The sequence below is a fragment of the Mixophyes fleayi genome, chromosome 2 (assembly GCF_038048845.1).
Source record: "Mixophyes fleayi isolate aMixFle1 chromosome 2, aMixFle1.hap1, whole genome shotgun sequence".
Taxonomy (NCBI): Eukaryota; Metazoa; Chordata; class Amphibia; order Anura; family Limnodynastidae; genus Mixophyes; species Mixophyes fleayi.
Window position 1 is genome coordinate 322229834 of NC_134403.1, and position 18105 is coordinate 322247938.

The following is an 18105-nucleotide window of genomic DNA, read 5'->3' on the forward strand; positions in this document are numbered from 1 at the left end:
ATGCGACAGGTGGAGTGCCAGTAGCCAAGCTTCGAACCTCATGTCTACTGTCCCTAGGATTGTGCCACGTGAAACGGCTTTCTCATCTCTAGATAGGCCTTATGGCCATCCTTAGACTTATGGCCATCCTACCTGAGGCACTTTGTAAGTGGATACTGGCTTGTGTGTACTTTTCAAATGATATAACTACAATATCTGTTTTATTATTATTTTTAAATGCAGGTTTTACTATAAGCAATCGAGTCCCTGTGCTAATAATGTCACATTCTATGTTAAAAAATTACTTTTCTTTCAGAATTAAGAGAAATTATTTTGTCTTAATTGTCACATGGAAAACTTCTAATGGTCATTTGAAATTACAGTTATCAAGATTTGAACTACTAATGCCTTATCCAGGTGTAATGTGCTCTGTACGCTGTCATTTCATGTGTAAAGTTGTGTTTTTTTCTATCAGATAGAATTGTTGGATACCATTGCCTTAAATTTGCATAGGATTGATAAGGATGTTCAGAGATGTGATCGGAACTACTGGTACTTCACAGCAGACAACTTAGAAAAGCTTCGGAATATCATGTGCAGGTACATAATTCCTGGGCTGCTCCACAATTACTACTTTCGTAAAATTAGTATATATATATATATATATATATATACTAATATATCTGTATGTAGCACAGAAAATATCTTGTGCTACATACACTCAGTATACAAGAAAACATACCGTATTTCCCCATGTATAAGACGCACCTTTTTTCAAAAAATGTAGGGTCTAAAAACGGGGTGCATCTTACACAGGGGCAGTGGGGGATCCAGAGTGGGGGTAGTGCGATTGGCAGGTCCGTTCCACTAAAGTGTGCTGAGGGGCTTGCTGCCGGTGGCTGCACACTCTGTGCAGGTCCATTCGGCAAATACAGGCAGGGAGAGTGTGCTGGCCAGCTGCTGCACAATCTCAGCACACGGAACGGAACAAAACTTTTTAACAGCAAATATATATATTTTACATTTTGGAGAAAAAATTAAGGTGCGTCTTATACATGGGAGCGTCTTATACATGGGGAAATACGGTAATTTAATTGATGCAGATCTTCCTACACAGAGTACACAGCCAACAAATGACGTTCCTACTTTGGAACAATAATGAGGAACTTAATAAAGGGAGCATATGCAGCATCTATAGTTATGAGTTAGGTGGGTGATTTGTGTTATACACATTAATCTGTTTGTTGTTACATTTCACACAGCTACGTGTGGGAGCACCTGGATGTGGGTTATGTTCAAGGAATGTGTGACCTCCTGGCTCCACTAATGGTGATTCTGGATAATGGTTAGTACAACTGTACTATATGTACCTGAAGGTTAACCTAACACAGCATGTCACTAAACAATATACCAGTAGATTAAATGGATATCTACACTCCACACAGCATTTAATCAAAGTTACCATACAGTACAGCATATAAAAAACAGGATTTAATAGTAATAACCAAGGGTGTAACTAGTAGTTCTAGGACACCTTAGCACATTTTTAGGTGGGCCAGGGGAAGTGATGCATATTTAATTATCGCATCTGGAGGCTCCCGCTGTGCTATTCTGCTCATGCGTCGTGCCCACTCATACTCAAAATAGCAGCGCAGGATCCTTCAGATGTTGATATGAATTTGTAATGCTATTGTATTATCATCAAATGTACAAATGGATCAGTTTAAATAACTCAAGACATATAGGGCCTGAGTCATTAAGGAGAGCAAAGCATAAAAAAGGAGTAACTTTGCACCTGGGCAAAACCATGTTGCATTGGAGGGGGAGGCAAATTTAAAATGTGGGGAAAGATGTATTGTTTGGCTAGGACATGTCTTAGATCAACTTTAAATTTCAGTGTAAAAATAAAGCTATCAAGTATTTGTGTGTTAGATGAAAAAACAGCCAGTATCTAACTTATGTGCAAAATAATAAACTCATTTGCACCCCTTGCATTGTAACATGGTTTGTCCCGAAGAACATTTACTCCTTTTTTTGCCTTACTTTCCTTAATGACTCAGGCCCATAATGTTTCTCTATATGAAGTTACACTTTATGACCATGTACAGTTTTATGTTCCAGGTCTGTAAGAGATAGGTCTCAAATCCCAATATCAAAAAAGAAATTATTTTAAAATCCTAAATAGTTGCTACTTGGTAATAAAAATAATAATAAGGAAAAGTACAACGGAATGCAAAATACCACTAATGGATGTACTGAACAAATAAATCATGAAGATAATCTGTATTTATATATTCCATCCTTAGATTTGCTGGCGTACAGCTGCTTCACTCAGCTCATGAAGAGAATGACTCAGAACTTCCCAAATGGAGGTGCTATGGACGTACACTTTGCCAACATGAGATCTTTGATCCAGGTTGGATTCTTTGCTTTCCCTAAAGTTCATTGAAGTTCATTGAACAAGTATAATTCTGTATGTAATATACAATCCACCCTATAATAACAAATGTGGTTCACAAGCTATCACTGTACAAGTACTTGTGTGTTCTGCCAGCTAGTGGTCTTATTCCTTAGGGGTTATTATACATTTATTCTATAATAATAATATTTCAATATTTCTAAGGTATACATCATTTTTATCATAGATGCTATAGTAAAGCATATTGCCAATGAAAATAATAAATGTGCTGCAGAGGTGATACGTTTAAGACTATGCACATGGGCGGTGTTAATCCGGCCGTGGTGCATCTTGTTTTAAAGGTTCTGAGCACCTTATTGTATTCAGTCTTCCTCTCCTGTATGTCTGGCATGTCCTAAGTTTTAAAGTAGGCAGAGACAGAACAGCCTGTAACCTCCACAGGTCATCGGAATGTCCACAGTCGCACAAAGTACATTGTGAGTGTGCTGAGCTTGTTTGGGGTAGGGACTTGTCCACTCATGTGACTATGTTAGTGAGGACAAGGATGAATGTAACAGTATCAATGTCAGGATGTGAGGAGGAGGAAAGAAGAGAGCAAGAATGCAGAGACTGGAGGCTATATTTATTAATAGGTGGCGATGAGGTTGTATTTTATTGCTGCTGATTGCAGAGATAAATAATCAGCTATTGCCACAATTTATGAATAAACTCTCGCCAAGGCAGCTGAGCTTGGCCCACAGTGGTAAGGGTTAACTTACTGTTTTTCCAGGCCATTCACAGGATATGTTCATACTAGCCAGTTCCTGTATGTGCAGTGGAACTTGGTGGAAAAACAAATACAAATATAACAATAAATACTACCAGAAAAAAAATAGCTTGAAAGCATTCCACATTTTGTCATTCATTTCCCTCTATTATCACCATCCTCAGAAGATGATAACAGAACAATTATTGGAGCATTACATGTACTGCCATAGTGCTTATTAAATTGCCATCCCCATCGCTGGCGATACCCGCATATCTTATTGCCGGAGGTACCCCTTTCATTTATAGGACCAAGCACCCATTTCGCCAGCTATATGTCCTTTCGCCCGATGATAAATATGCCTCTTGGAGTTAGATATTGGAAGGAACAGGTAAATATGTGATGTCAGATTCTGTTCTCTTCTCGGTCTTACAGCATCGCAGACAGCTTAAATCCACCAGTGTACACTCACCCTTATAGCAGACGTTAAGTGAGATTATTTCAAGTTTGTATTTGAACAAAAACAATTTACTGTAACATTACTATAGAGTATATTAGTGTAATATTCAGAAGGCCTCACAATATAGTAGGTGGCAGACCCTCATTGGAGCCCCATTAGATGCAAGTTAAATCAGTATTAGATATTGCAGAATTACCAACCTCCTAGATATCACCATCACACTACACAAAATGCTACATAAAAAGACGTACATAAAGAGACATACATAAAAAGACATACATGAAGAGACATACATAAAGAGACATGCATAAAAAGACATACATGAAGAGACATACATAAAAAGACATACATAAAGAGACATACATAAAGAGACATACATGAAGAGACAAACATAAAAAGACGGGTTGTGTATGAATTAATGACTGCAGTAAATCCGACATCAGTTTGACAGATGGGAGAAGTGCGATTTTGAGCTGTCCTACCTGGAGGTGAGAACGACAGCTTGGAATAACTCTTGCTAACAATTCCGCCGAATGAGCATGCCGGCGTGTGCAAATGACATCAGGTTAAACTGCGACCCAGACATTCTCGGTCTTAAGGTGGTCATTTAAAGAAGCGCCGCCTCTACAATGTTTACTGTACAATGTAGAGGCGGCGCTTCCTTAAATGAGCAGCTTAAGACCTTTGCAATTCCAAAGTGGCATCCTCAATTTGTGTATCACCGGCTACACTTGGACTGTTCATGCACACATCTGCAGAAATACTGAAAGAAGCCTTCTTTATGGGTACACTATCGGAAAGGTCAGGCTTACACATAGCACTCGTGGATTGACCCAGGGATTTGTGTAATTTCTGAATGTGAACATATATTTTCCTCTAATGCCTTACTGTTTTCTTTCAGCTTGGCTTTTACACATAAAAGTATTGGACACCACTTTTGTAGTCAGAATGACAAGGTTTTGCTTGGTCATGACTGATCTTACAAAAAGATGCCTGAGTGACAGTTGCAGAACTAGCACTCATAGAGAAAGGCGAAGGCCTAATTCTTTCCTTGCCACTGCGTGTGTAGAATGGCATGTTGCATGTGTAGAATGGCATGTTGGCAATTTTTTTTTTCTGCAGATAACTTTGCCTGCATTACAAGTCTTTTTTTCTTTACCAAGGTAAAATGTGTTTTTTTACATTTTTGTTTCCCTGACTAAAAAACACTAGGCACTTTAACATAGGCTTTAGCAGATGGCGGAGAGGGATTACTATCATCATGACTGGTACCAGCAGCTGCTTGGTGGTCCTGGTCTTCTGTGTACTGCTGTGAATCCATTTTGATAACACAGTACAATGTGACTGCAGATTTAGACCAAGACTGCCAGCCCTAGTATTTCTATTTCAGCAATGACAATTAGCAATGGAGCAATGGACCTCTCCTGAATGTCACTGTAGACTTTTAAGAACACTGCTACCCCTCCTCTTTCTTTTCTAACTATGAAGCTGCCCAACTGCACTGCCAAGAACCGTGCTACCTTCTGTGTCCCTCTGTGAAATGGCGCTGGACGCTGTGGAGGGCGGTACTTATAGCATCCAAAATTTGCGAGATCCGACGACGTGACGATGACGTTTTGCCTCGTTTTCAAATCCGAGGGCGCGTGAAAGTACCGAGCTCGGCTCAGCGAAGTTCGGGTGTGCTCGGTTCTCAGGGAACCGAGCCTGAGCATCTCTAATAAAAGGACATACATAAAAAGACACACCTAAAAAGACATACATAAAGAGACATACATAAAAAGACATGTGTGCACACTTAGGCCTACTGAGAGTATAGACATGCGGCTTGACAGTGTTAATTGTAAAAGTCCCATTACCTTATTTGTATACAATACAATAATGTAATGAAATGTCACAAGACAGAATAGAGTCTTGACAACTATGAGTTAATGTGAAAGTCACATTTACATATAAAATGTAATTAAATACAAACACCTCCATATTAGTTGTACTCCTTTACAAATCCAATGACCGTTTACATTCCAGCAGTAGTAAAAATGGAAATGCAAATAAGTAATGTGAATCAGTAGTTGCAATTTATTTTATTATAGTCACAGCGCTGGATAGTGCTGCTGACAGTCCTCATCACCATCATTAAGTATCTTTGCATTCATGTCTATGTCATCTTACTTGAACCTACCCTTACTGTGCTTTGCTTATACTTGTTCACCCCTGTTCCACCTCTCAAGGCATAAGGAGATACTATCTGCAATACGAAAAAATCTTCATGCAGACATATTTTTAGTGGGCATGCGCAGTGGAAATGCGTACAATATGTCAAAAATATTGCCATACGTCCAAACCTAAATGAGGTTCATACTCTGACTGTCCAAGCTACACATTGGTAAGCACCAGACTGTGCTGGCTGTGTCTATATCAGTTACTGGTGTAAATTGTAGGAATCAGCGCTATGCAATGCAATAACTAATTACATAGCCTTATTTACAAGACCTTCTTCCCTGATGCACTGCCTCGGTTTATTTTATTGTAGGCTAACTAATGATAATGATCTAATGGAGGTTACCATATAGAAAATCTTCTGATGTATCTATTTCATTTAAATAACAAAGTGGAAAATTAGACCTTTGATTGTAATTGGTTTTCTTTTGCCAGATATTGGACTCTGAGCTGTTTGAACTTATGCACCAGAATGGAGACTACACACATTTCTATTTCTGTTATCGTTGGTTCCTTCTTGATTTCAAAAGAGGTATTTTATATCTGATTGTTTAGTCACTAAAGGAAATTACCCCCTAATCATATGTTCTGACTCTCTCTCCCCTCTTGTCAATATCTACTTTTATCTTTTTCTTTTAGCAGAGCGCAGCCATTATAAATACCATACTTAGGGGTCTATTTATTATTCAGCAGCAGTACAATCATTATGTATCACTGCAAATCTGGGAGTCCCAGCGAAGACCCCCCTCCTCCACAAAGCTGTCTTTCTGTTCGCCCAGTCTGCTGGCGAATGTGCTATGCACATGGCGCTTTCATCTGTGAGTGACCCAGCAGAAGGATTCAGCTGGGTCCTTTGTGTGGAGACATGTGTCTGAGGTGTCTCCTCGTGGGTAGAAATCGCTCAGGAAAAAGAATTAGATACAAATATAAAAGTAAAGTTTGTTTGTGTAAATACACATGGGACAAGATAAAAATAATTAGCAAATTACAGCCATTTGATTACCAACAAGCCCTGGTTGGTATCTACCCTGTGTGGGGCTTAGTCTCCAGCCTGAGACTCTCTGCTGCTGGTGTCTATGCTGATATTGAGTTGCGAAGGTACGTGGTCCTATGACGAGTTAACGAGTCCGATGTCTTCCAGCCTCGGATACTGGCTCACAGAGCGCCCTGAGCCAGGAACTCGCCTTACCGACAGATCTGCAGATCCTGCTCGGTGTTTGTGATTATACCCTAGTCACACTATTTACCACATAGGCTGATGTGGGGCAGAGGCGAGATGTCTGGATCCCTGCACACAATGGGCTGTGTGATTAGATTAACCGCAGGTCAGCCAAGGTATATTATCTGGTGTTAAAAAGGAATACTCTACAGCCCTACACAGAAGTTACTAGGCCACCACCCACTTGGAGAAAAACACTTTCAGTAAATTAGTCGGGGGAAGTGTGCGTCTTTCAACTGTGTGAATAATCTGTTTAGCTGCTCAGCTACACAACGTCACCACCTGGGCATTGTAGTGGCACAAGACCTCTCTGCTAATGTTATATAACTATATGGGAATGCAGCAGCGCTTCCACTAAATATTATAACATTGGGTATATGCCTATGTGCAAACAACACGTTGTGATAGACCGCATTATATAAATGTACTTTGCACAGTAATTGCATAATACATAATGCTGGCACATTTCGAACAAAACTGAATACATCAAATACAGTCATGGCCAAAAGTTTTGAGAATGACACAAATATTATTTTTCACAAAGTCTGCTGCTCTGCCTCAGTTTTTATGATGGCAATTTGCATATACTCCAGAATGTCATGAAGAGTGATCAGATGAATTGCAATTAATTTCAAAGTCCCTCTTTGCCATGACAATGAACTTTATCCCATTTCCACTGCATTTCAGCCCTGCCACAAAAGGAACCAGCTGACATCAAGTCAGTGATTCTCTCGTTAACACAGGTGAGAGTGTTTATGAGGACAAGGCTGGAGATCACTCTGTCATGCTGATTGAGTTAGAATAACAGACTGGAAGCTTTAAATGGAGGGTGGTGCTTGAAATAATTGCTTTTACTCTGTTAACCATGGTTACTGCAATGAAACACGTGCAGTCATCATTGCTTAGCACAAAAAGGGCTTCACAGGCAAGGATATTGCTGCTAGTAAGATTGCATCTAAATCAACCATTTATCGGATCATCAAAAACTTCAAGGAGAGAGGTTCAATAGTTGTGATGAAGGCTTCAGGGCGCCCAAGAACGTCCAGCAAGCGCCAGGACTGTCTCCTAAAGTTGATTCAGCTGCGGGAAGGGGCACCACCATTGCAGAGCTTGCTAAGGAATGACAGCTGGCAGGTGTGTGTGCATCTGCACGCACAGTGAGGAGAACACTTTTGGAGGATAGCCTGGTGTCAAGAAGGCCAGCAAAGAAGCCACTTCTCTCCAGGACAAAACATCAGGGACAGACTGATATTCTGCAAAAGGTACAGTAATTGGACTGCTGAGGACTGGGGTAAAGCCATTTTCTCTGATGAATCCCCTTTCAGATTGTTTGGGGCATCTGTAAAAACGCTTGTCTGGAGAAGGAAACGTGAGCCCTACCATCAGTCCTGTGTCATACCAACAGTAAAGCATCCTGAGACCATTCTCAGGATGCTTCTCAGCAAAGGGAGTGGGCTCACTCACAATTTAAGATTATCCACAGCCATGGTTAAAGAATGGTACCAAAACATCCTCCAAGAACAAATTCTCCCAACCAACGAAGACCAGTTTGGTGAAGAACAATGCCTTTTCCAGCATGACGTCGCACCTTGCCAAAAGGCAATAGTGATAACTAAGTGGCTCGGGGATCAAAACATCTAAATTTTTGGTCCATAGCCAGGAAACTCCCCAGACCTTAATCTCATTGAAAACTTTTGGTCAATCCTCAAGAGGCGGGTGGACAAACAAAAACTCACAAATTCTGACAAACTCCAAGAATTGATTAGGTAAGAATGGGCGGCCATCAGTCAGTATGTGGCCCAGAAGTTAATTGTCAGCATGCCAGGGCGAATTGCAGAGGTCTTCAAAAAGAAGTGTCAACACTGCAAATATTGACTCTTTGCATAAACTTACTGTAAAAAGCCTTTGACACAAATGAAATGCTTGTAATTTTACTTTATTATATCATAGCAACATCTGCCAAAAAGGTCTAAAAATACAGAAGCAGCAAACTTTGTGAAAACCAATATTCGTGTCATTCTCAAAACTTTTGGCCATGACTGTACATATACCTGTTTTGAAAGCTCTGATTTCTCCCTTTGTTAAATATGAAAATGTGATAAAACAAAAGCATTTTGGCTCTTCACCACTTGTTGAATTAGTGCTCCAGCTGCTCTAAGCAACTGAGAATGAACATATCCACAATGTCTGTGTAGCACTGCAAAGTGCAACCTATTTAAATTCATACCTTCCAACACTAAGATATAACATTGTGCACGTTGCACGGTGGTTTGACCACATTACAATGACGTATAATGAGGAAATTATTTCCCATTCTTACCTTCCAACCTAAGAATGTTTCCCATTCTCACCTGAAGCCTCCACTCCTGCAATCCTCATATACAGCCTATTTATTAAATCAGGTTGATAGGGCTGGTTTTCTATAGCCACTTATCTCCATAATTTATCAATAAAAGCTTACCAATCTCAGTGTTGCTGGCTACTAGATGTAAGGCTTAATTTACCATGTTACCCGGCCAGTCACAGGGGATCAGGGGCAGGCTGGGCTGTGGGGTTGGGGGGCATATGCCCCCCAGGCTGGTCCCATAGTGGGCTACCTGGGGCTGGGTCACTGGGCCACCTGCATATTTTTTCCTTTAAAATGTTGTTAATAGGCTGCTGAGTCAAGTCTTACCCCCGGGCTAAAATTTGCCAGCCCTCCCCTGCCAGGGTTATATACATGCTAGACCCGTCTAGCCTGTTCACGTATGCGCAGTGACACTGAAAGCCAGATATGTGTTTTTTATATATACAAACGGTTAGGTGGCTGTATGAGTCACCAGCCTACCGGGAAAGCTCCCGGTGATGCCTATGCCAATCCAGGCCAGGAAGAGGGAAAAGGCGCATCCTTCTTCATTAAGTATATGACGGGTTTAGAAATAAAGGTTTTTGGGAGTGGCATTACTTGAGGGGGAGCAGTTATCAGCCTGCGGGGGCAGTTTAAGTCATAAGAGGGTAGGAACAGGCCTAGATTAGTATGAAGCACTAGAGGCTTGTGTCTAGGAGCATTATGCTCTGTGACAGGGCCAGACTGCATGACAAGAGGGTGGGGTGTGGCCTAGGATGCCAAAGTTCACGTGTCTACAGGCTCCAATGAGCTACACTAAGCCCTCAGTAGTGACACCCCTAAATGCATAGCTAAGATGTTTTTTATTTATAGTTTAATGGAAAACTTTTTTTTTCAGTATGGTCAGTATAATATATGTGATTTGTTGACAATATTTCCATATCCTCTCACGATAAGCCCATTATGTGCCCTTGTCTTCTGTTCAACAGAATTGTTATATGAAGATGTTTTTGCCGTGTGGGAAGTGATATGGGCGGCCAGACAAATTTCCTCTCAGCATTTTGTACTATTCATTGCTCTAGCTCTGGTGCAAGTTTATCGAGAGATAGTACGAGACAATAACATGGATTTCACAGATATCATCAAGTTTTTTAATGGTAAGCAATATGCAGGTCTTTTTTATTTGAAATGACGTGTGTTTTGTGGGGTTTATTGACCTAATTAAAATTATATTTACTTTTCTTTTCTGGAAGTTTGTTATTATAAATTATTACATACAAATATGTTATAGCCATAAATATATATATTATATTTTTTGTAAATATGTTTTATTTAGCTACAGACACACAAACAATATAACACTATGTTGTGGAACCAGAAGTGTACAAAAATGATGTCACAGTTTGGAATCTTCTTCATCCTTAGATTTCGTACACATGAATTTTATTTTAAAGCATTTAACGCACCTTCTCAACGCCTATGAAAGACACTTTGATGTTGATAGCACAAAAGCAAATAGACTTGTACATTTTCTGATGAGTGTTCACTTCACTGTGTGCCAATTCCAGTGTTGCCTGCAGTGTACAGCAGTGTTACCACTCAGTAAAATGCGATGGAGTTCTAAGGCAACTCTTATTGAAGTACATAGTACATTATGCTGGAGGGATCATTTGAGAAAATTAAATAGGTTTTGTACTTTTGTTAAGCATGCAGCTGTGTCTCAGAACCTGTGTGTATGAGCCCGTAGGCTAATATCACACTGGAGATGTGTGTACCCATGTGTATTAGCCACAACAATTATATGTTCTTGTCACACGGGTACTGATACGCTTTATGTATACTACAAACTTTCCAAGCGTTTCATTGGCAACATGCCAAGGAAAGAGAGCAGCACTGTGGCTTAGTGGTTAGCACTTCTGCCTCACAGCACTGGGGACATGAGTTCGATTCTCCACCATGGCCTTATCTGTGTGGAGTTTGTGTGTTCTCCCTGTCTTCGCGTGGGTTTCCTCCGGGTGCTCCGGTTTCCTCCCACACTCCAAATACATACTGGTAGGTTAATTGGCTGCTATTAAATTGTCCTTAGTCTTTCTTGGTTTGTGTGTGTGTATGTTAGAGGATTTACACTGTAAGCTTCAATGGGGTAGAGACTGATGTGACTGAGTTCTCTGTGAATTAGTGGCGCTATAGAAATAGATGATTATGATGATAAGATGTAGTCATGCAACCTTGTAATCATACCCCACTCAGTATGCTGAAGATGTTACTTGTTGCTCCAGTTTTATTCCATACCCTACCATGACTTACATAATTTACTCCCCGTTGAAGAAAACAAGTAGGAAGTAAACTGGGTATCATGTAAGAAAATAACAATGTGAGTATATTAACGTAAGTGCCACCATCTTGTTTTGGTAGAAATGGCAGAACATCATGATGCACAGTTGATTCTGAGGATAGCCCGGGAACTAGTTCACAAGGTCCAAACGCTTATTGAAAATAAGTGAGAAACTTCCACATTGAACTGGAGACCATCGAAAGTAAGATCATCATACAGAGGTGCTCAAAGGGCCTTCGACTGTGTCCAGCAGCAACGGAACCCACTTTCTCTTGCTCTGTATATCTGTGTGAACCTTTTCAGGAACTTTCCCACAAATGTGCTAAATTTTACATTTCTAATATACTTTTACAAGACAAAAACAGAATATCAATTAGATTAAAACAAAGATCAGAGTTTGATCTTGAGTAAATAACCATACATATCTCTCAGATGCTCTTTTCAGTGAAACTGAGAAATGTCAAAAGCCACCGGGCTTTGTTCACCTTTGAATTTTTTGCTGCTGGAGTAGTGGAAGTATATCATTGTCTTCTGAGACTGAAAGCCTACCCTTTGTTGGCCAAGGAATTTATGAAATCCCATCTTTTCTTTTGACTTCATCAGAGGACACATGCCAACTGATGGCCTTTTACAAATCATGTTAAAATGCATTATATTTTGTAATTTTGTTCAGCATGCAGATGTGTCTCTGTATAATCCCACTGTGATAACATGAAGGGCTGTGGAATGTCAGTTTGGCATGTGATGGGCTGTTTTGTCTATAACTAACAAAAGCTACCCATACATACCAACAGAAACTCATGAGCTCAAGCATCGGGCAACTTTAAAAGATTACCATATGCCATGTGTTTTGAAGGAGGTGTGTAAGCATAATACACCATGGTTAAGCTGTCAATGTAGATAAAGATGGTGCCTATGCCTATTCTTGTACCACTTGATGATCTGGTTAGGAGTCGCCAGGTGACTCATAAATGCTTTCTCAAGTGCTTTGTGTTATTTTCATAAACAGTGAATGATCTGAACAGGCCTTTTATTAAAAACAAAAGGATCTACAATAATATATATCAAATGGACATTCAGGAGTAGTGCCCATATTAAGATCTAATGCAAATTTATTTCACATGGAGGAGCATGATGATGACTAAGAACACCTTCATGTTTCACAGTAAAAAACCATCTTGGTCATAAAAATTGTAAAGTAAATATGATTTAAAGCTACATTGAACCAGGACATAGACTGCACCTTATCGGATCACTGTTGGCATGGAAGTGTTTGTTTAAAGGGTGGTGCTTGCACTTTATTTAGTAAGTGACCTTGGATGACCCATGACTTAATTGAAGAAACTGCTCTGTATTATTGAAGTTATTCCATTTCCTGCTCAGCATATCATGTTTTGCTGAATAGATTCCAGTATTAATAATATCTGAGCGGGGAAACTGCCATTCCGCATGGTGGCTGCATGTACGTTCTTTGTGATTATAAGGAACCTTTACTGTGTTTTGTTTGCCAGTTAATTTATGTAATTAATTTATAAATTTGTCTTTGTTTAACTATGTGTATAAGGAGAGGTTCAAGCTTAAACAACCTCTTCCACAATTCATAGGGCAAGCATCAATGGCAAACTGAGCCCATCTGTCTCCTCTTCCAATGCATACCCATGGACCAACCCCATTCCCGGTGCATAGTGTTCCTGTACGACCCAGATTGTATCCTTCTGTCAATTCTGGTGATCAGGTTAAACAGGTTCTCCACCTATATAAAATGGTAATACCGCTTGTTGGCCGGTGAACATGCCTTGGACTAAATTAGCCAAGTCACTCATGAGAGGACCAGGCCAAATGGAGAAAAAACTGCTAGCAGCTCTTGCTTAGCAATCACAGTGCTATACTGTGTGGGTATTATAGACAAACTATACATCAATTTGAAGAGCTAGGACCACTGTACTATAAGTTTAAGTTAATAATGGATAGAAAAACAGACAGTCAACTGGTGGCCATCAGGTTCAGATCTGACAAAAAATACCTTTTTACTCCTGTTTTCATACAAATCAGGACTATCCATCCCCTGGATTTAGTGTTCCCAAGGCAGCTGCCTCTTCTGCTTACAACTTGTACCGGCTTTGTCTTCCACCATGAAAGATACTGAAGGCCACTGATTGTTAAACAATAAGATGAAAGAAAAAAAACAGGCTTAGGAAACCTTTTCTGAAACTAAGGGTGTGCTGGACCAGCAGAGCTGCAGCTCATCTCTGCTGTTTACTGGTGTCTAATAATGTGCATATTAATAAATAAAAAAACAGAAATCAGTTGATATATTATAATCAGACATTTAAAAAGAAGAATTTTTGCACATTTTAAGCTCATTCTTTTAACTACTGATAATAAATATTCAAATTAATTGCTTAATATTCCTTGTGATCACTCATAGTGTATAAACAAAATCAATGAAAGGCTTCAATGATGGCCAGTCATTCACTGCGTAATGAGGTTAAATGACCACAATTAGAATCAGTGTTTCCTGGTATAAAACATCTACTGGTCTGTTACAGAATCAGAGGCACAAATCATCACCATGACAGGAGTCTTCTGCAGCTACGTAATTAGGTCACAGTGGGCATACAAAATATATGTTAAAGGATCAGATGTTATATGTACTTGTTTATTTCTATATCATTGCTCCAATACAGTAACCGTTGTATGGTTGTGTTTACGTTTTCAGTGTCAATCTATTAAATTTGCCAAAATAGTTTCTTTAGATTGACAGACTTGTCAGGGAAATGAAGCTAGCCATTGACTTTGGGCATGTGAATGTATAAAATAATTACTGTATTACTTTTTGTCTTGTTATGTTACCTTTTATACTGATGTGATGGGTCTTTGCCATTTTTAATGCGCAAGTAAAATTAATGAGAACATCTAATGGTGCTATCACCGGTGACAGACTTCTGCACTTTAGCTGTGGCTGAAGTACTGGATCAGAGAGTATTAAAGCAGTTGGTGTGCATACGTTTTCCATTCTTAATATTGATTTATTGACTGCCCATGATAGCTCTGTGACTAAGTCCTTCATTTTGACTATTGTAAAGAGCTATTAGATGAAATACCAAACAAATCAGGTGTTCAGTTTGTTATAGAACTTAATCTCCATCAACACATATTGAACCTCGTTTAGAGTTAAGAGCAAAGCAAATAAAAGGGAGAAATTTATTTCCGGACAAACCATGTTGCAATGCAAGGGGTACAAATGCAACTTTTCTTTTTGCATGCAGGGAAAATATACTATCTTCTTTTGCAAGTAGCACACCAATACTGGACATCTGTATTTTTTACACTGTAATTTAGAATTCAGCTATGATACACCCCCTCACAAATTCCGTCTTCTCATTTCAACCCCCCCCCCCCCCCCCCGCAGTGCAATATGGTTTTGCCCAGGTGCAAATTTGCTCCTTGTTTGCTTTGCTCTTAATGCTAAGCAAGTCATTCTATTATTGCTTCTTTTTTATAGGAAACTGGACTTTACAATATTACATGTTCAGTTTCCTTTAAAAGGAACATAGTGTTAAAGATGATTAAAGATTATTAAATGCCGTTTTATAACAGTGCTTTCTTAACCATAATTTCCTATCCACTCCTGTGTTAAAGATGCCTTTATATTTAAAATCATGTGAAGTTGCAGCTCTCTTGTTTCAATCTAAATGTCACAGCCATTATAAAGCCCAACTAAGACACGACCACACATAACTTATGTTAAGCTGATGACATTCAACTTTTGTAATTGCAACACTGAATGCTGGTGTTAGAACTCCTGGCAGAAACAATTGAAATATACCACTCACATATACAGCCTCCCACGCACAGATAGATTTGTATATATGCAGCTAAAATGCTACCTGTCTTCAGATTGACGGCTGATTGATTCTTAACCTACTCTGGGATCCGCCTTGAATTTGTCATTTTCTTAGATTCATATACTCTTCAAACTCAACACATGCGTGCACACACAACACAATAAACATACACACATATAAAATCAAACTAGTGATTAGGAAGTGACATAATAAATGCAAGCTTCTGACTTAATCATCGTTGTATCGATGGCATTCTCTCCCAGAGTAATATGATTTACAAATCTAAGTACAACAGCTGTATTTTTTTATTCCATACGGTATAATTCTAAGCTGGATTCTGCCATTTTGAATGTCAAAACTTCACTGCTCCCTATCAACTCCTAAAATAAGCCTCTGCCTTGTACATGTCCATACGGCTTCTCTTCATTCTCAGTTTTACTGTAGAAGCGAAAGGAAAACTGTGGTTCCTCAGCTCTTATTGAATGCAGTGGGATTGTAGGTCAACAGATGCTGGATTGGTTCAGTTTGTGCAGCCCTACTGCAGCAAGCAATACTGACAGTACTGCATAATCACCAACCTCACACATCAAGGTGCATAGGTTGGATGCCGACATAAATTTTTTCAATAATAACACCGCTCACTGGGTTTTTACAAGGAGCCTATTGGCTTAAAGTCAGAAGGGGCAGCTTCCATGATCAATCTGAGGTTTGTTAAAACTACAATGGGTTCATTGAACACAGTACAGAACCACAGACCTTAAGCTGTATTCATAAAAGAAGATTTATTTTGGTGGTAAAACTGGAAATCACATAAAATGAAAAGATTTTTCTTGAATTTGATGTAAAGAACGTAGATTTTATAACTGCCATATTTTTAATGGAAATTAATAAACTTTTAGTATAAAAAAGTAGCATAAAACTTTAACAAAAACAAATCTTACAAAGAATTATGGAAAAATTGACAACTTGCGTTTCTAAATCTGGTAACTATGTAAATTAGATGGCGAAGTAAATAAACAAAGATTCTGCTACTTTTGTGAAAACATCTTAAATACTATAACTGGTAGCATTGCAGATAACTGTCATAATGGCTCTAAAATTGACAAGGCTAGTTTATTGGTATCCAGTATTAGCGTCTATTATATTGTTCTAATTGACTGCTTGTTTCTCATCTGTATCGCAGTGTTATACAGGCTGCCCCTACTAACAGGACAATTGGTGTTTGCACAAAGCTAGTTCCTTCTTTGTTTAATGAACCATGGTTTTAGAGTAAAAACTGAGAATTCAATGTATAACCTCACATACTGTTTATAAATATGTTTACTATGATAAACACCATATGTAAGTGCGGAAGAAAAATGTTCCACTGCAACCAAAAGAAAAGATTTTTTTAGACAAATTACAGATCACAATCAAAATGGTAAGATAGAATCAGTTGATAAGTTAATAAAATAAATGTGTGTTAATCATGGGTGGTGAGTGTAGTTGTAAACACTTGGGAAAAGAAAACATAAAGGGCATTTAACATCATAGAATTAGATGGGGCGTGGCCCTTAAAGTTCCATAAGTTAGTAATGCTATATCCATTCTTCAAGCACATTTCCTATGGAGTTTTCAAATGGACATATTCACACAAACAGGATATTTTTCTAACCTCATATTAATGTTTTAAGTATGCTCAAGTTGAAATTTAGCAATGGGTAATTAATGACAGACCTTCCCACCACTGTGCCAATCTCTGGGCACATGCCCTTAATAACTACAATGTTATACACATTTTTTTATCTTTCATTTTGTTTTGGAGACAAATGTTACCACTTCTCAAGTGCTGCCATGTACCAATCAGATATATTTATCTTTAAGTGTAATATATGAATAAAACATGGTTGTATCTTTTGTGAGTAAACAACTCTAGCTTGTGATTTCTTTCATGTCTTTACTGTTTGGTTTTCTTATGTAGCGTCCGATTGTAACACCCCTTTTTTCAGGCTCCTGGGAATTGGTGAATGTAGATGGCGTTGGTGTAAGATTTCCTCTTACCTAATTCAGAACAGTGCCTTCAACACAAGTCTTGACACGTGTCATCTCTTCTGGGGAGTGTGCAGGACCAAGAACACCAAAGGAGACCCCTTGCCCACCACTGTGATCACAAACAGGAAAATACTTTAGCGGGACAAAAAAATGCCACCCACACATTTATTAAACAAGGATTTGGACAGCACTTTTTTAGGTTTTATAGCAAAAATATTCTTTTGACATGAAATAATGAAAGTGCCCAAAACAATTCAAGATACAATATTAAATGTAACAATTACTTGTATATTAGACATCTAACAATTTGCATATCATCCCAGATAATTTTCCTTGCATTAGTAGCATTATATCTGACTTAGTGCCTATAGATGAAGTACCACGGACGCTCTAATTACTCTAGCTGGTTTGTTTCTACAACAGGCACTTAAACTGGAGCCTAAACATTATACTCTGTCCAGGGTTATATATCATTTGGCCAGGAATAACAAGAGCATGGCTTGAATGTGATACTCTCTACCTGTAA

The 18105-nt window shown here is 38.9% G+C and overlaps 1 protein-coding gene across 2 annotated transcripts in view; it reads left to right on the forward strand.

The window, feature by feature from the left end:
• SGSM2 (small G protein signaling modulator 2) overlaps positions 1 to 14403 on the forward strand; it is a 293928-nt gene extending 279525 nt beyond the window's left edge. For both annotated transcript variants that reach the window (XM_075196760.1, XM_075196759.1), the window contains 6 exons: positions 455 to 579; positions 1242 to 1324; positions 2286 to 2395; positions 6256 to 6352; positions 10355 to 10522; positions 11781 to 14403. In XM_075196760.1, the coding sequence (XP_075052861.1) occupies positions 455 to 579; positions 1242 to 1324; positions 2286 to 2395; positions 6256 to 6352; positions 10355 to 10522; positions 11781 to 11869 (672 nt within the window). In that variant the 3' untranslated portion in view covers positions 11870 to 14403. The remainder of the gene's footprint in view (positions 1 to 454; positions 580 to 1241; positions 1325 to 2285; positions 2396 to 6255; positions 6353 to 10354; positions 10523 to 11780) is intronic.
• The last annotated feature ends 3702 nt before the right edge of the window (positions 14404 to 18105 follow it).